The sequence below is a fragment of the Lepisma saccharinum genome, chromosome 5 (assembly GCF_977018435.1).
Source record: "Lepisma saccharinum chromosome 5, izLepSacc3.1, whole genome shotgun sequence".
Classification (NCBI taxonomy): domain Eukaryota; kingdom Metazoa; phylum Arthropoda; class Insecta; order Zygentoma; family Lepismatidae; genus Lepisma; species Lepisma saccharinum.
Window position 1 is genome coordinate 71,855,385 of NC_139233.1, and position 13,013 is coordinate 71,868,397.

A 13,013-nucleotide genomic window follows, 5' to 3' on the forward strand; every position below is an offset into this window, starting at 1 on the left:
GATTGGGGAGATGGGGAAAGAATGAATGATAACAAGGGAGGAAAGATGCAGGATAATGAAACCAACTCTGAGAATAAGAAACACAAATACATCGGTATTCCTCGGAAAAGATAGAAAGAGTAGCCAAAGAATACGGCGTAAAATACTGGATGAGGGCACCACAAACCATTGAGAAATATTTCACACAATATAAAAAGGATGGAAAAGAAAGGAAAAATAAAACTGAAGATGAAAAAGGGTTTACAGTAATGTAATACTGTATTAATTCCTGTAATAAAGAATATATAGGTCAAACCGGTCGGAGCATGAAAATTAGATGGGGGGAACATGACAGTTATAAAATAAGAAGGAACACCAAGAACCGGACTTTCAGAACACATAATTGAAGAACAGCATGAAATTCAGAAGCGGAAAATTAGGAGGGTTGATCATAAACCATTAACTAGAAATGTATACAAGGCAGCTTGTATCTGCAAAGGGAGGGATAATAAATTAAATAGAGAAGATGGGAACATTGACGAAAAGTGGATAAAAATGTTCAAAAGGTGGGACACAAAAAGGGAAAAAATCGGCTTCCAGGTCACCTCGGCCGTGGTTAACACATCTCGCGAAATAATAGATTTCGAGTTAAATATGACGTAACCCAATGGAAGTAAAGGGGAGGGAAAGGAAGTAACAGGGGGAAATGCACCGCAACGCACAACTTCCGACATTCCATGAGAGGCTTCCTCAGTCTAGCGTACAGCGTCTATCGAGCCACTCCTGAAAAAGTGGTTTTTAACATGTTCTGGGTATAATTGTTTTAGTTTTTTCATGGATACACCCATCAGGGTTTTTAACGTAATGATAGGAATAAGGCACTTTTACGCGTTCAGCAGCCTTAAGTCATTTTTTAACCTTTTTACCTATTTTTACCATACCTCTTGATCCATGCCTTGTCTGACGCAGCCAATGTCATAATTAAATTGGCATAGTATGTCTACCTGATGAAGGGATTAGTTATATCCCGAAACGTAGTTTCAAGTAAATCACATACTCGCCAACGGAAGTACTTTTAAGTATTTTATAAAACCTTTTTTTATATTGTACTGATAATTTATACTACGTGAGTAAATCGCACCTGCATCAACATGAATCTTGTAACTTTCGGGAGAAATCAATGCTATCTTTCCCTATGCTCTCTTGGTGCACTCTGCGCTTCCAAAAATAAATAATAAATTAATTAACAAAAATAAGACTTAAACAAGAAACAAACAAATACACAGAACAACACCATTATAGCAAACACAAGCCGAACGATTTCAGAAGTGTGCTTTCACCTCCAAAACACCAACACATGAAAATTACTACAATGAGAAAAATATTGCAATGCTGCACCCTGCGTTGGGACATCTATGAACCAGCAGATAACTAAGAATCATAGCTGTAGATAAGCAAGGTCATAGAAGGGGAAAACTCTAAGAAATCCAACGTTGTTGCTTAACAACCCCCACGCTGGCCTACAAACGGATGTGATGTATTTGTGGTTTGTGCTGAACATGCCTGCATAAGTATGTAACAAAGAATTATTTTATCTATGAATCCATAACAATTATAGTGCAAATAATACGTAAGTCTAGTAAAATTTAGTAATACATTACTCCAGATAACTATCCCCCCCCAAAAAAAAGAAACAAGAAAGCAGTAAATACCAACAGTCAATCATTGTAGTAGATTTCTACACGATAAGGTGTTTGAAATTTGTCCTCTTTTCCTAGCGCATTTAATAAACAATTTCCGCTGTAACTAACAGTAATATTCAAACTGAAGTATAATTTATGCACACCAAACAGAAAACTTGTTGCTTATCTTACTTTTTGTTTGTTTGTTTGAAATCTTACTTTTATTGCACTACAACAAACTGTTGATTTTCTCATCAAAAGAGAAATTTCCCTGACATTTCCATAAAAAGCAAATTCCCTGATTTTTCCAAGATTTCCAGAGCCGGTTGGGTAAAGTATGGATACGGAGGCGATGGTGTGGTTTGTGGAGTGGAGGTGTTGAGAAAGGTCTGATTTTGGACACCTCCACTCCACAAACAACACCATCGCCTCCGTATGCATACTTTAAACAACCGGTTCTGTCATAGAAAACACTATCAAAGAAACCCATGCTATCATCCAACAGAAACCAGCACTGAACCTGGGTAATGGACAGACACACCCAACTTGGTAGCCCATCCTAAAAAAGATCCTCGACCAGAAAAAAAAAGATGCGGTGTGCATACTCGACCCCCCTCCAGCAACGTGGGGAACAGGAACTGCACCGCACCAAGCAGTAAGACCCAGCTCCCAACCAGCACCACCTGACAACAGGAAGCAGATGACACAAACCAGGATACACACACCAGTGCTGCCAAACGGGAGAAATTGCAACTACCGCCACCCGGGAACAAACAAAGCAAAGCAGTGACGAGGAACCATCTCCGCTCCAGATGCCGTACCGTTAGTGAATGAAGACAGAGGATCTTTGAAATTAATAGGATTTGACTGTTAAATTGTGCAACGTGGAAATACGAAATTTCTAAATTTCACGTAAGTAATTTTAAACCGCGTTTACCGCATCCATCACTAGTCACTAGGGGTATACAGGATTATTATTATTATATTTTTAGGGGAAAGAAAAATCTACTGGGATGGAAAATGTTTAGGATTCTGAAGTGGTGCACAAATACATGCTAAGTGTATTAGGCAATCAGGGTATGCATTATAAACTATAAGACTGCAAACCAATGCACAAATATGAATTATGGACAATCACATCTTGAGGCAAGTTCGTAAAGTTTTCCACAATGAGAGTTTCAGCATACTTTCATGTGAAAAATCTTTATATATTGATGCCAGTTGCTTCTTGTGGCACTGGAAGCTTATACCATAAGTTATTATTTAACCATCTTTACAATTTTAGCATACATTCAGGCAACTTACCTTAACAACCCAAGGGCCAATATTAGGTGAGCATTCATAAAAACAGAGATCCTGAATAAAATGCCTTTTACATTCTGAAGACATGTTTCCTTTATGGCTGCAATGGTTATAATTAAATTTGTACATGTTGGTATGATGAGCATCTCGTGTCGTTCCTGCGGTACAGCAAGCCTTTGAAGCCCACGGTGTGCACTACAATTACATAAAAATTACAACTTAGGTAAGGCATAACTTACACCACATGATCATTTCACTTGGTTGATGAAGTCCAGTTTGACATCTACTTACTTTTCACTCAATCTTTCACCACATCACGTGGCTTCATCAGGAGATAAGACAAGAACAGTCAAAGTTAAAATATGGGGAAGGTAAGTGTTGGAGATTTATCTATAAAAGTAACCACATTTATTCTTTCTTTATATATTTTATATTGCATATAGCTCCAATTGTTTATTTGTGTATATGAAATGCCTTAAGTAATCTGCACTCCCATTGGCTAATTCATTCTGAGCACGGTGTCTAGTTGCCGCCATCTTAGCGCGGTAGTTACTTCCAGCCAGTGTGCGTAGAGAAGTCACTCGGGACACAGCCAGAAACTGTCGCAGACAATTATGGATACCGTAAGCCCAACGTGGCTACGTTTCATTAGTGGCACGTTGTTGTAACACCAGCTGCAACTTCGTGTAAACAGTTTTCCCTAGACAGGAGTGCATGGGAAGTGTAATCAAGTGTTATGTGCATATACCGTATAATACATAGTTATAGTTATCAGTGTGTGTGCCTGTGTTTTCTTTACAACTCCCAAGAGGATCGCGGTGAACTTTGCCCTGTAGCGACACAATCCATACCAGAGAGATGTAAGTGGTACCTACAATTTCACTTACATTTAGATCCTACCGGTTCGGATCATCATTCATTTCTGGTCCTTCACAGCCGGACAGGTTCTACATTCAGTTTTGGTCCTGTACGGTCCGGAACGCAAACAGTAAGTTTGGCTAAAAGAATTAAAACTGACTGGAAAAGAGAGAGCAGAGTGGACATTCTGATTGGTTATTAGACCTCGGATTTTTAGGTTCTAAAAATTGTGCTTTTAGCTTCCAAAAATAGGCTCTTAAAATCCTAAAATAGGTTCGAAAAACCCGAAAATAGGTTCTAAAATCTTAAGTTAGGCTAAAAAAATCCTGAAGTAGGTTAAAAAAAATTAAAATAGTTCAAAATTCCTGAAAAATGCTGATTATGTATAGTCACTGGCAATGAAAATGGGACACCTATATCCTGAAATACATACTATCTTGCATAACATTATGTGTGTTGCCTAACCCTACGGATGGCAGAACTTACCATTGGAAATTTGCTAATAAAATCCACTCTTCACCGTATAGTTACGCAACAATAATTTTTCACAGTCAAACTCCGCAATTTTGTCTGTGAGGATCATCTTATATGCTCAAAATAATCTTTCAACAAAAATATAGTCAGTGGTGCAAACTTCAATGTTGAAATGTTAGTTTGCAAGGCGTGAATGCCAAAAAGCACCGAAGTGACGCAAAAATGAGCAAGACCACACAGATCAGAGTACCACTTTGGGTTGTACAGGTAACAGTAGCCCCAGACATTTTGCTTTGTTTAGAGCATTGAAAAATCACCATGGACTTGGAGGAAGGGAAATTGACAGAGAGTATGTTTCAAACACGTTTGTTATTGAATTTTTCCGTGATTAAACAAAGCAAATGTATCTGTTTGACATAAAAATCATGTAAAACCTTTAAAAAAAAAACATGTATATAAAAACCTAAAAAAAGGCTTGATTTAGGTGCATAAAGCTTAAAAAAGGCTTCATTAAGGTGCATAAACCTAAAATAGGTTCTAACAAGCAAAATAGTTTTTTAGGAACTATAAAACTTCATCAGTTGTTGCATTTTTTAACAAAACGCTGTCATAACTTATTATTACTTACATACCTGTAAAGGAAAAAATAGGTTAAAAACCTAAAATCCGAGGTCTAGTCATTAATAACAGGTGCATGCACCCAAAGTGGCAAAACTGATGGGACATAGCAAAAGAAAAGTAAATCAGAATGTAATGAGAATATGTTTGTAGACATTGAACTGATTGTTCCCTATTTTCCCCATGTGAGGCATTTACGTGCTTTGAAATAGGCACTTATGACTGAAGCAAAAAAACTGACATTTTCATGAAAAACACAAAATTCTGAGTGAGATGCATAAAGACATAAACATGTTAAAGTAGTCCCAATATACAAAGCCTGATCTCTGTCAATAGAATTTCTTCCTTGGATAAGCATACCTGCATGTAGAGTCCCCCTTCAGGGCCTGGTTTACTCTTATGATTTCTAGCATCTAAACACCAATTCAAAAGTTCCTCCGGATCACTGCTAAGTTGACTTTTTGTTATTGCTAGCATCAGCATAAATGTTAGAACCTCAATAACTTCCATCTGTAAAAGAACATATTTTGTTTTACTGGCAGACACCATAAAAATATATGTATATATCTGAAAGTGCACGTAACCTGCATACATTTCTACCTCAATACATCATGAAGATTTCTTGGTAGCAAATGATGAAAATATTTCTGATTCCTGGATGTTTAGCATGATTTCGACAAGTTGTATAACTCGGTCGTTTCATCCAATTCTTTCAAGTGAATAATAAATATGTTCTCTCTTTCCTTCCTTCTTTTTCTCCTTCCTTGTTTCTTTCTCTGTCATTCTTTCTTTCCTTCTTTCTCTCTTTCCTTCTCTCCTTCTTTCCTTCACATAAGAATTAGGCTCAACAGGAAAAAAATACATTACAGCTGCACAGGCTGCACGACAAAAAATACTTTTTCTTCTTGTCTGTTGATTTCTTACTATCTTACAGCCACACACACAAAACATGATATTTGGTAAAATATCTCATGCAACAGAAAAAATGTCATCTTCAATGCAATATAAACAAGAAAAAGGGTCTTTTTAAAAAAAAAGAATTGGAAACTCGTTCAAAGTACTTCCAAAATATTATTTAAAAACAGACATTTGAAATCCCACCAACTCCAATTTTTTTCAATACATACATTTTTGAATTTTATTTTCCGAAAATATGAAAAATCACAGGACATGAATTTGGCTAGGTGAATATGATTACAAGAACAACAATTAGCAATGTCATATCTGCCCAACTTCTTGTGTTATGTAGATTCTTGTTCGTAAAAAAAATGTAAAAGTTACATTTTGACTTCTTTAAGAAATTATTTTCTCCAAAACCTTCTCTCAAAATGTATAAAAATTGTATGGACTATTATTTTGTTATAGTTTCTGCAGGTGGTGCAATCACAGTGGGCAATATTTTATGTAACTTGTGAGATTTTTAAAAAAAAGCATACTGGAAAATGTGGTACACTGGCAACACTGTTTCTGCTCAAGACATACGAGATCAAAAAATATACATATTTTACCAGAAAATCTGGTGCAATGGCAATACTGCTTCTGCTTAACCAGAAACCTGCCTACACTTGCAGATGAGTCATTCTCCTTCTGGATGGGGACTATTGGTGGACTGCAGGCATGTCAGTAAGGAAATGCAGCTATGAAACAGTGAAGTGTGTTTATGACAAGAGAGACAAGAATCTTCAAACCAAAATGACTTTGCATACAATTTTGAAAGGTCGTGGAAGTGTTTTTTCCCATCGCTTAATTTATTTCGCCGGTAAATCATGTATTTTTGAAGATTAATGTCTTTCCAATGCACGAAAGCTGTTGCCTCTATGTCGTTGCACTATGTGAAAAAAATGTTGTGTGCATTCGATGATGTAACCCCCGGTCAGTGTTTCCAACCACACAGTTGTTTTCCAAGAACATGACAATTTTGAAGATGACAATTTTAACTATGTTTGCCTAACCAGCCCAAGTACCTTTTGTTTTATTGCGATTTCATCATGCTACGAATGCAATTTTTACATGGTTTGATTTTGATTTATGTTTGTTAACACATACTGAGGAGTTTTAGCGATCAATTAATATTTTGTTCAACATATCCTTTCATGGTTAGGTTAGGCAGGTAAGGTTTGGTTCTCTTAGCATTAAAATAAAGTCCCTAAATGCATTCTACTAAGGTTCCGATTTACTTCTACATTCATTCCAACTAGTCTATGATACTTACAGTCGATTGTCAACTGAAGAAACATAGTCCATGGGAAGCACGCATGCTTGCGTAAGGTAATTTTTAAGTTTTTCTTCAACATACATAACTTTTTTTTAAAAATCCAAACAGTGCGCATTACTTTAAGGAAGGTTCAAATATCGTGTGACAATGATTTCCAAAATTCTGCAATGGTTAGTCTCTCTGCTAGGAGAATTTGAAAAAAAATCATAAAACAATCGGAACCGTTACCACCTAACCTAACCTTGCCGTGCATGGTTCATGGGGCTATTTTTGAATGATTCGTGGGGCTATCCATGAATGGTTCGTGGGGCTATTTATGAATGGTTTGTGAGGCTAAGTTTCGTGGGGTTTTCGAACCTGGAAAAAAATACAAAATCAGTAACAAGAAAGTAGGTATTTTTCAGGGTACTATTATAGTATGGGTGAGACACCTATAAATCATATATTTCGCACTTTTTTACATTGCTAACGTACTATTTTGGGTAACATTATCGTATGAGGGAAATGGATTCCTTCAAATTTACAGGAGAAAGTACATACGGAAATAATTTTCTTTAGCGTTGTGGAAGTTCCTGAATGTAGATTTGATCCATTTTAATGTGAATGCATGTTGCTTACTGCGAAAATCTATGTCCGACACGCTGTTTCTGCTGCCGTAATTTGCTTTCTGCACGAGAGTGCAATGTTCCGTGTGTTAAGATGATGCAACCCCGTAGCCAGTGTTTCAGCCTCGCCGTGTTTTCACTAGAACATTACGTGTCGAGTATTTTTTTTTAACTATGATTGCCTAACCTAACCTTACAGAAAATGGTTTTTGGGGCTAACGTGAATGTTTTGGGGTTAACGTGAATGTTTTGGGGTTAACGTGAATGGTTTTTGGGGCTAACGTGAATGGTTTGTGGGGCTAACGTGAATGGTTTGCGAAGTATTAGTATAATTTCAAATCCGGGCACGAAAATAGATATTTTCCAGTGAACGAGGTTGCAACACTGCATAAAACGACAAAACACTCTCAGAACGCCCCCTAAACCAGTACGCTATCACGGCGATAATGTGTTACAGATTCGAAACAACAAGTAACAGTAAGTACTCATAAATATAAGAAATAGACATTGATATGTATTATTTCACTTTAGGAAATGTTCCACATTCGAAAATAACATGTTAGCAATGTAAAGAAGTTTGAAATATATGATTTGTAGGTGTTTCCCTCATACGATAATAGTACCCTATTTTGGAATGCGGAACATTTCCTAAGGTGAAATAATGCATTTCTAAGATAATGAAAATTTCTTACATTTACTTGTTATTTCGATTCTGTAACACTTTATGGTGGGCGATAGCGTACTGGTTCAGGGGGCATTGAGCGAGTGTTTTGTCGATTTATGCAGTGTTGCAACCTCGTTCACCAGAAAATACCTACTTTCGTTCCCCGGATTTGAAATTATGCTAATACGTCGCAAACCATTGACGTTAGCTTCACAAACCATTGACGTTAGCCCCACAAACCATTGACGTTAGCCCCACAAACCATTGACGTTAACCCCAAAAACCATTTTCAATAAGGTTAGGTTAGGCAAGCATAGTTAAAAAAAAAATACTCGATACATCATGTTCTAGTGAAAACATGGCTAGTTTGAAACACTGACTATGGGGTTACGTCATCTTAACACACGGAGCATTGTGCTCTCATGCAGAAAGCAAATGGCAGCAGCAGAAACAGCATGTCGGACCGAGATTTTCGCATTAAAATGGATCAAAACTACATTCACAAACTTCCACAATGCTACAGAAAATTATTTCCGTAAGTACTTTCTCCTATAAAATTTGAAGAAATCGGTACTATTATAGCATGGGGGTGACACCTATAAATCATATATTTCGCACTTTTTTACATTACTAATGTACTATTTTGGAATGTGGAACATTTCCTAAGGTGAAATAATGCATTTCTAACTAAGATAATGTCTATTTCTTACATTTACGAGTACTTACTGTTACTTGTGATTTCGATTCTGTAACACATTATGGCGGGCGATAGCATACTGGTTCAGGGCACGTTAGCGACTGTTTTGTCGATTTATGCAGTGTTGCAACCTCATTCACCAGAAAATACCTACTTTCATGCCTGGACTTGAAATTATGCTAATACCTCGCAAACCATTGGCGTTAGCCCCACAAACCATTGACGTTAGCCCCAAAAACCATTCACGTTAACCCCCAAAACCATTGACGTTAGCCCCCAAAAACCATTGACGTTAACCCCAAAAACCATTGATGTTAGCCCCAAAAACCATTCATGTTAGCCCCAAAAACCATTGACGTTAACCCCAAAAACCATTTACATATCCCCAGAGGGGTAAGAATTTACAATATAGAGAAAGTCTTCAATTTCGTTAATTTTTGGTATACTAACTAATTTTGGCCTCCTAATCACGAATCTGTTGTAAAAAACCGGGGGTCACGTCTGGAAATTGTACATTTTGATGAAAAATTGTTCATTAGCGCCAAAAACCATCCACGGGTAGCACCACAAACCATTGACGTTAGCCCCAAAAACCATCCACAGGTAGCCCCACAAACCATCCACGGGTAGCCCCACAAACCATTGACGTTAGCCCCAAAAACCATCCATGGGTAGCCCCACGAACCATTCACACGAGGTTAGGTTAGGCCTGTTAGGTTAGGTTCCATTAGCACTCATTTCACCCCTAAATTCATCGAAGAAAATAGGGATCGTACTAGAATTGAACATCATAAATCATTTTCTTGTAAAACAATGGTGTGGTTGGACACAATGACAGGAGATTACATTTTTGTTCGTAAAACTACGCATATACACCCAGAGGCCAGCATAATCTGCATTTTACCTACCCACTGCCCGCTTGCCGCGAGGACAGGTATACCTGCTCGCCTGCCCACGGCAACGAGTCGACTTGCGTCTTTACCCGGGTTCTTCGTCTTCCAGGCGCTCTGCGCTTACAAGGTAACTGGGCATTCAACAAGACCCGGGCACCTGCAAAACCTGCTGGAAGGAAACAGCCCTCCGGCAGCATGTCGCTCCAGGTGTTTCATCACCATGTGGACAGCTTCAGCCAGTGTTGCCTACTTACGTAGCTCGTAAATCCTACGAGGTCCTAGGAGGAGCTCTCTCCTCCAAGGAGAATTTATATACTTAGCGATTTCAGTTCAGCGTAAGCAGTTTTTATGTTATTGCCAGGAAATGCACGCAGTATTACAGCTTCATTTATTTAAATGAATGATCGAGCAAACAAAAATCTCCTCACTGAAAACTAATTGCTTTTCATTGCATGGTGCCTTAACCAGGCACGCAGTGGCGCAACCAGAGGGGGTAGGGTGCATTGCTCACAACCTTGGACGGAAATTAAGTCTAGCGGAAGGGTCAGGGTGGGGGTCAAACATTAAAGTACAAGAAAAAAACAGACTAGCAGAATTTAAGAGTAGCAGGGCTAAAGGGTACTCAAGATGGAATTAATTTTCATATTTTTCTTGCATTTTCCTTCCAGACGGCCAAGGGCACCTGCAGAGGGGGAATGGAGGGGTAATTGCAACCCCTTGATTTCAAATTTTATGAAAGTAGAAATATATTATAAAATATTATCCAGTCTCATCAAGTTCAATGCCGTAGCAAAGGGGTAGCGGGAGTCGGCCCTGAGCGCCGAACGATCTAAGTGAGAAAAGTTTTAAAACAGAGAATGCTATGGCGGCCCGTGATATTATTTGCTATTAATGTTGGTTTGTTACGAGTTGGATGAATTGATTATGTAATACGTCGCTCCATGTGAAAAGAAAATATTGTAGATGGAAATTTTACATGCCATATGTCTGTACATTCGGAATGCATTTATCATGCACTTTCTTTCTTTCAAAAACAGTTTGTGTGCTTGTTTTCCATTATTAGCTAATGTGAAATTGACGTGTTGAAAAAAAATATTTCTAATCCTCTGTTTCAACACAAATGCGCGTGAGAACCGACTTCTACCCCCTTTTTGCGTGATTTATGAGGATTATAATGCCTTTCATGCTACTTTATTACTATTATTGTGATTGTTCTTGTTGGCACGTTTATCCAAGTACTTAGCCCTACCCCCCAAACGAGGGTAACGGCAATGGCCCTGGCTGGCTACGGCCCTGGTGTTCGCAGTAGAACAGTGTGTTGTTCGACTCGCGACCTCAGCGTCGAACGTGACATGTTTCAGTCCTGTCCTATATCACTATATATACGTATATTGGTTGTTTACGACATATACTTATGGATCCTGTGCCACGGAAAACCTATTTCAATGTGTGTGTGGGGGGGGGGGGGTAGCAACATTCGTAAATCTCATTTCATTGGTGATGTGGCTTACGAAGCTTCGAGTTCCCTTTTTTAAGTAGTGAAAATCTATTGCAGTTGGCAACACTGCAGAACGGTGTGTGCCAGGTGCAGTTTCTACTCGAAGCAACTACGTCATGCAGAGGGAGGGGTCTGCAGTTGATGGAAAGAACGAACTGAGACCTACTAGGTATCGTAAGACTGCGGGTACCCGGCGAGTCTACAATGCCTGCCAGGAACGATCTGTGCAGGTGGGCATACAAGCTGCTCAAGCGAGGGTGTTGCGCAGGTTGCATGGCATTTCAGGAGCGATGTCTCGCGAACGGGTCTGCTCCAGGTCTTGTGCAGGCCTTTATATACACCTATATATATATAAAAAAAAATTAATCGGCCTTTTTTCAAATATCCAGACGTGACCCCCGTTTTTTTTTCAACAGATTCGTGATTAGGTCAAAATTAGTTAGTATACCGAAAATTAACAAAATTGGAGACTTTCTTTTTATTGTAAATTCACTCCATTTTCCGTAAGGTTAGGTTAGGTAAGCATAGTAAAAAAAAATACTCGACATGTCATGTTCTAGTGAAAACACGGCGAGTTTGAAACACTGACCACGGGGTTATATCATCTGACACAAGGAACATTGTGCTCTCGTGCAAGAAGCAAATTACGGCAGCAGAAACAGCGTGTCGGACAGAGATTTTCACAGAAAACAACATGTATTCGCATTAAAATGGATCAAAACTACATTCATGAACTTCCACAACGCTACAGAAAATGATTTCCGTAAGTACTTTCTCCTGTAAATTTGAAGAAATCCGTCACCCCTATACTATAATGTTACCAAGAAATCCATCTCCCCTATACTATAATGTTACCTTTTTCGGTTAAGAATGTTGGAAACACTGCACACCCACTGATCATAGCAAACACTAGTCAAGATTTGCCCGCCATATTTTGTGTAACTCAACCAAAAAACGAACGAACAATTCTTACTGGTAACACTTTACTATACCGGAGACGGATTCCTTCAAATTTACAGGAGATAGTACTTTCGGTATGTGAAAAATTGAAACAATTTTCGTGAAAAAAAACCAACGAAATACCACCTTCAAGAATCCTTAGTAATGCAGAATACGTAAGTACCAATGTGAAAAATAAAGGAATTTCAGACGTTTCGCGGATATTAAACTTTTAATAACGCTATTTCTGGTTTCTAAATGCCGTCCCTTGTACAGAAAAACAGAACCTAACCAGCAAACAAATGAAGATGGTATATACTGCGTCATGTAGTGGTTTATTGTTTTTATTAGGCTTCCATATGCATACTTGCGGATGGTGACGGAAACCATAATAGTCCTAGCAGTTGCTTGCGTCAATTATTAATGGAGCAATTGCCAATTGGAGCACTACATAACACGTGGTTTACATAATCACACGAGGGTGCTCATATTGTAATAAAAACGACATTGTAAAATAGTTTACGACAGGTTCATGCAATATTTGTGTTGAATAGAGACATTATTTTCATCACATATACTGAACTAGAGT

General features: G+C 38.2%; 1 protein-coding gene across 1 annotated transcript in view; it reads right to left on the reverse strand.

The window, feature by feature from the left end:
- Positions 1 to 12,810, reverse strand: part of LOC145987874 (folate receptor beta-like) — a 32,497-nt gene extending 19,687 nt beyond the window's left edge. The window contains exons 1-3 of the mRNA XM_083122644.1: positions 12,792 to 12,810; positions 5,274 to 5,423; positions 2,967 to 3,158 (exon numbers count right to left, since the gene is read on the reverse strand). Of these exons, the coding sequence (XP_082978770.1) occupies positions 2,967 to 3,158; positions 5,274 to 5,423 (342 nt within the window). The 5' untranslated portion in view covers positions 12,792 to 12,810. The remainder of the gene's footprint in view (positions 1 to 2,966; positions 3,159 to 5,273; positions 5,424 to 12,791) is intronic.
- Positions 12,811 to 13,013: the final 203 nt, after the last annotated feature.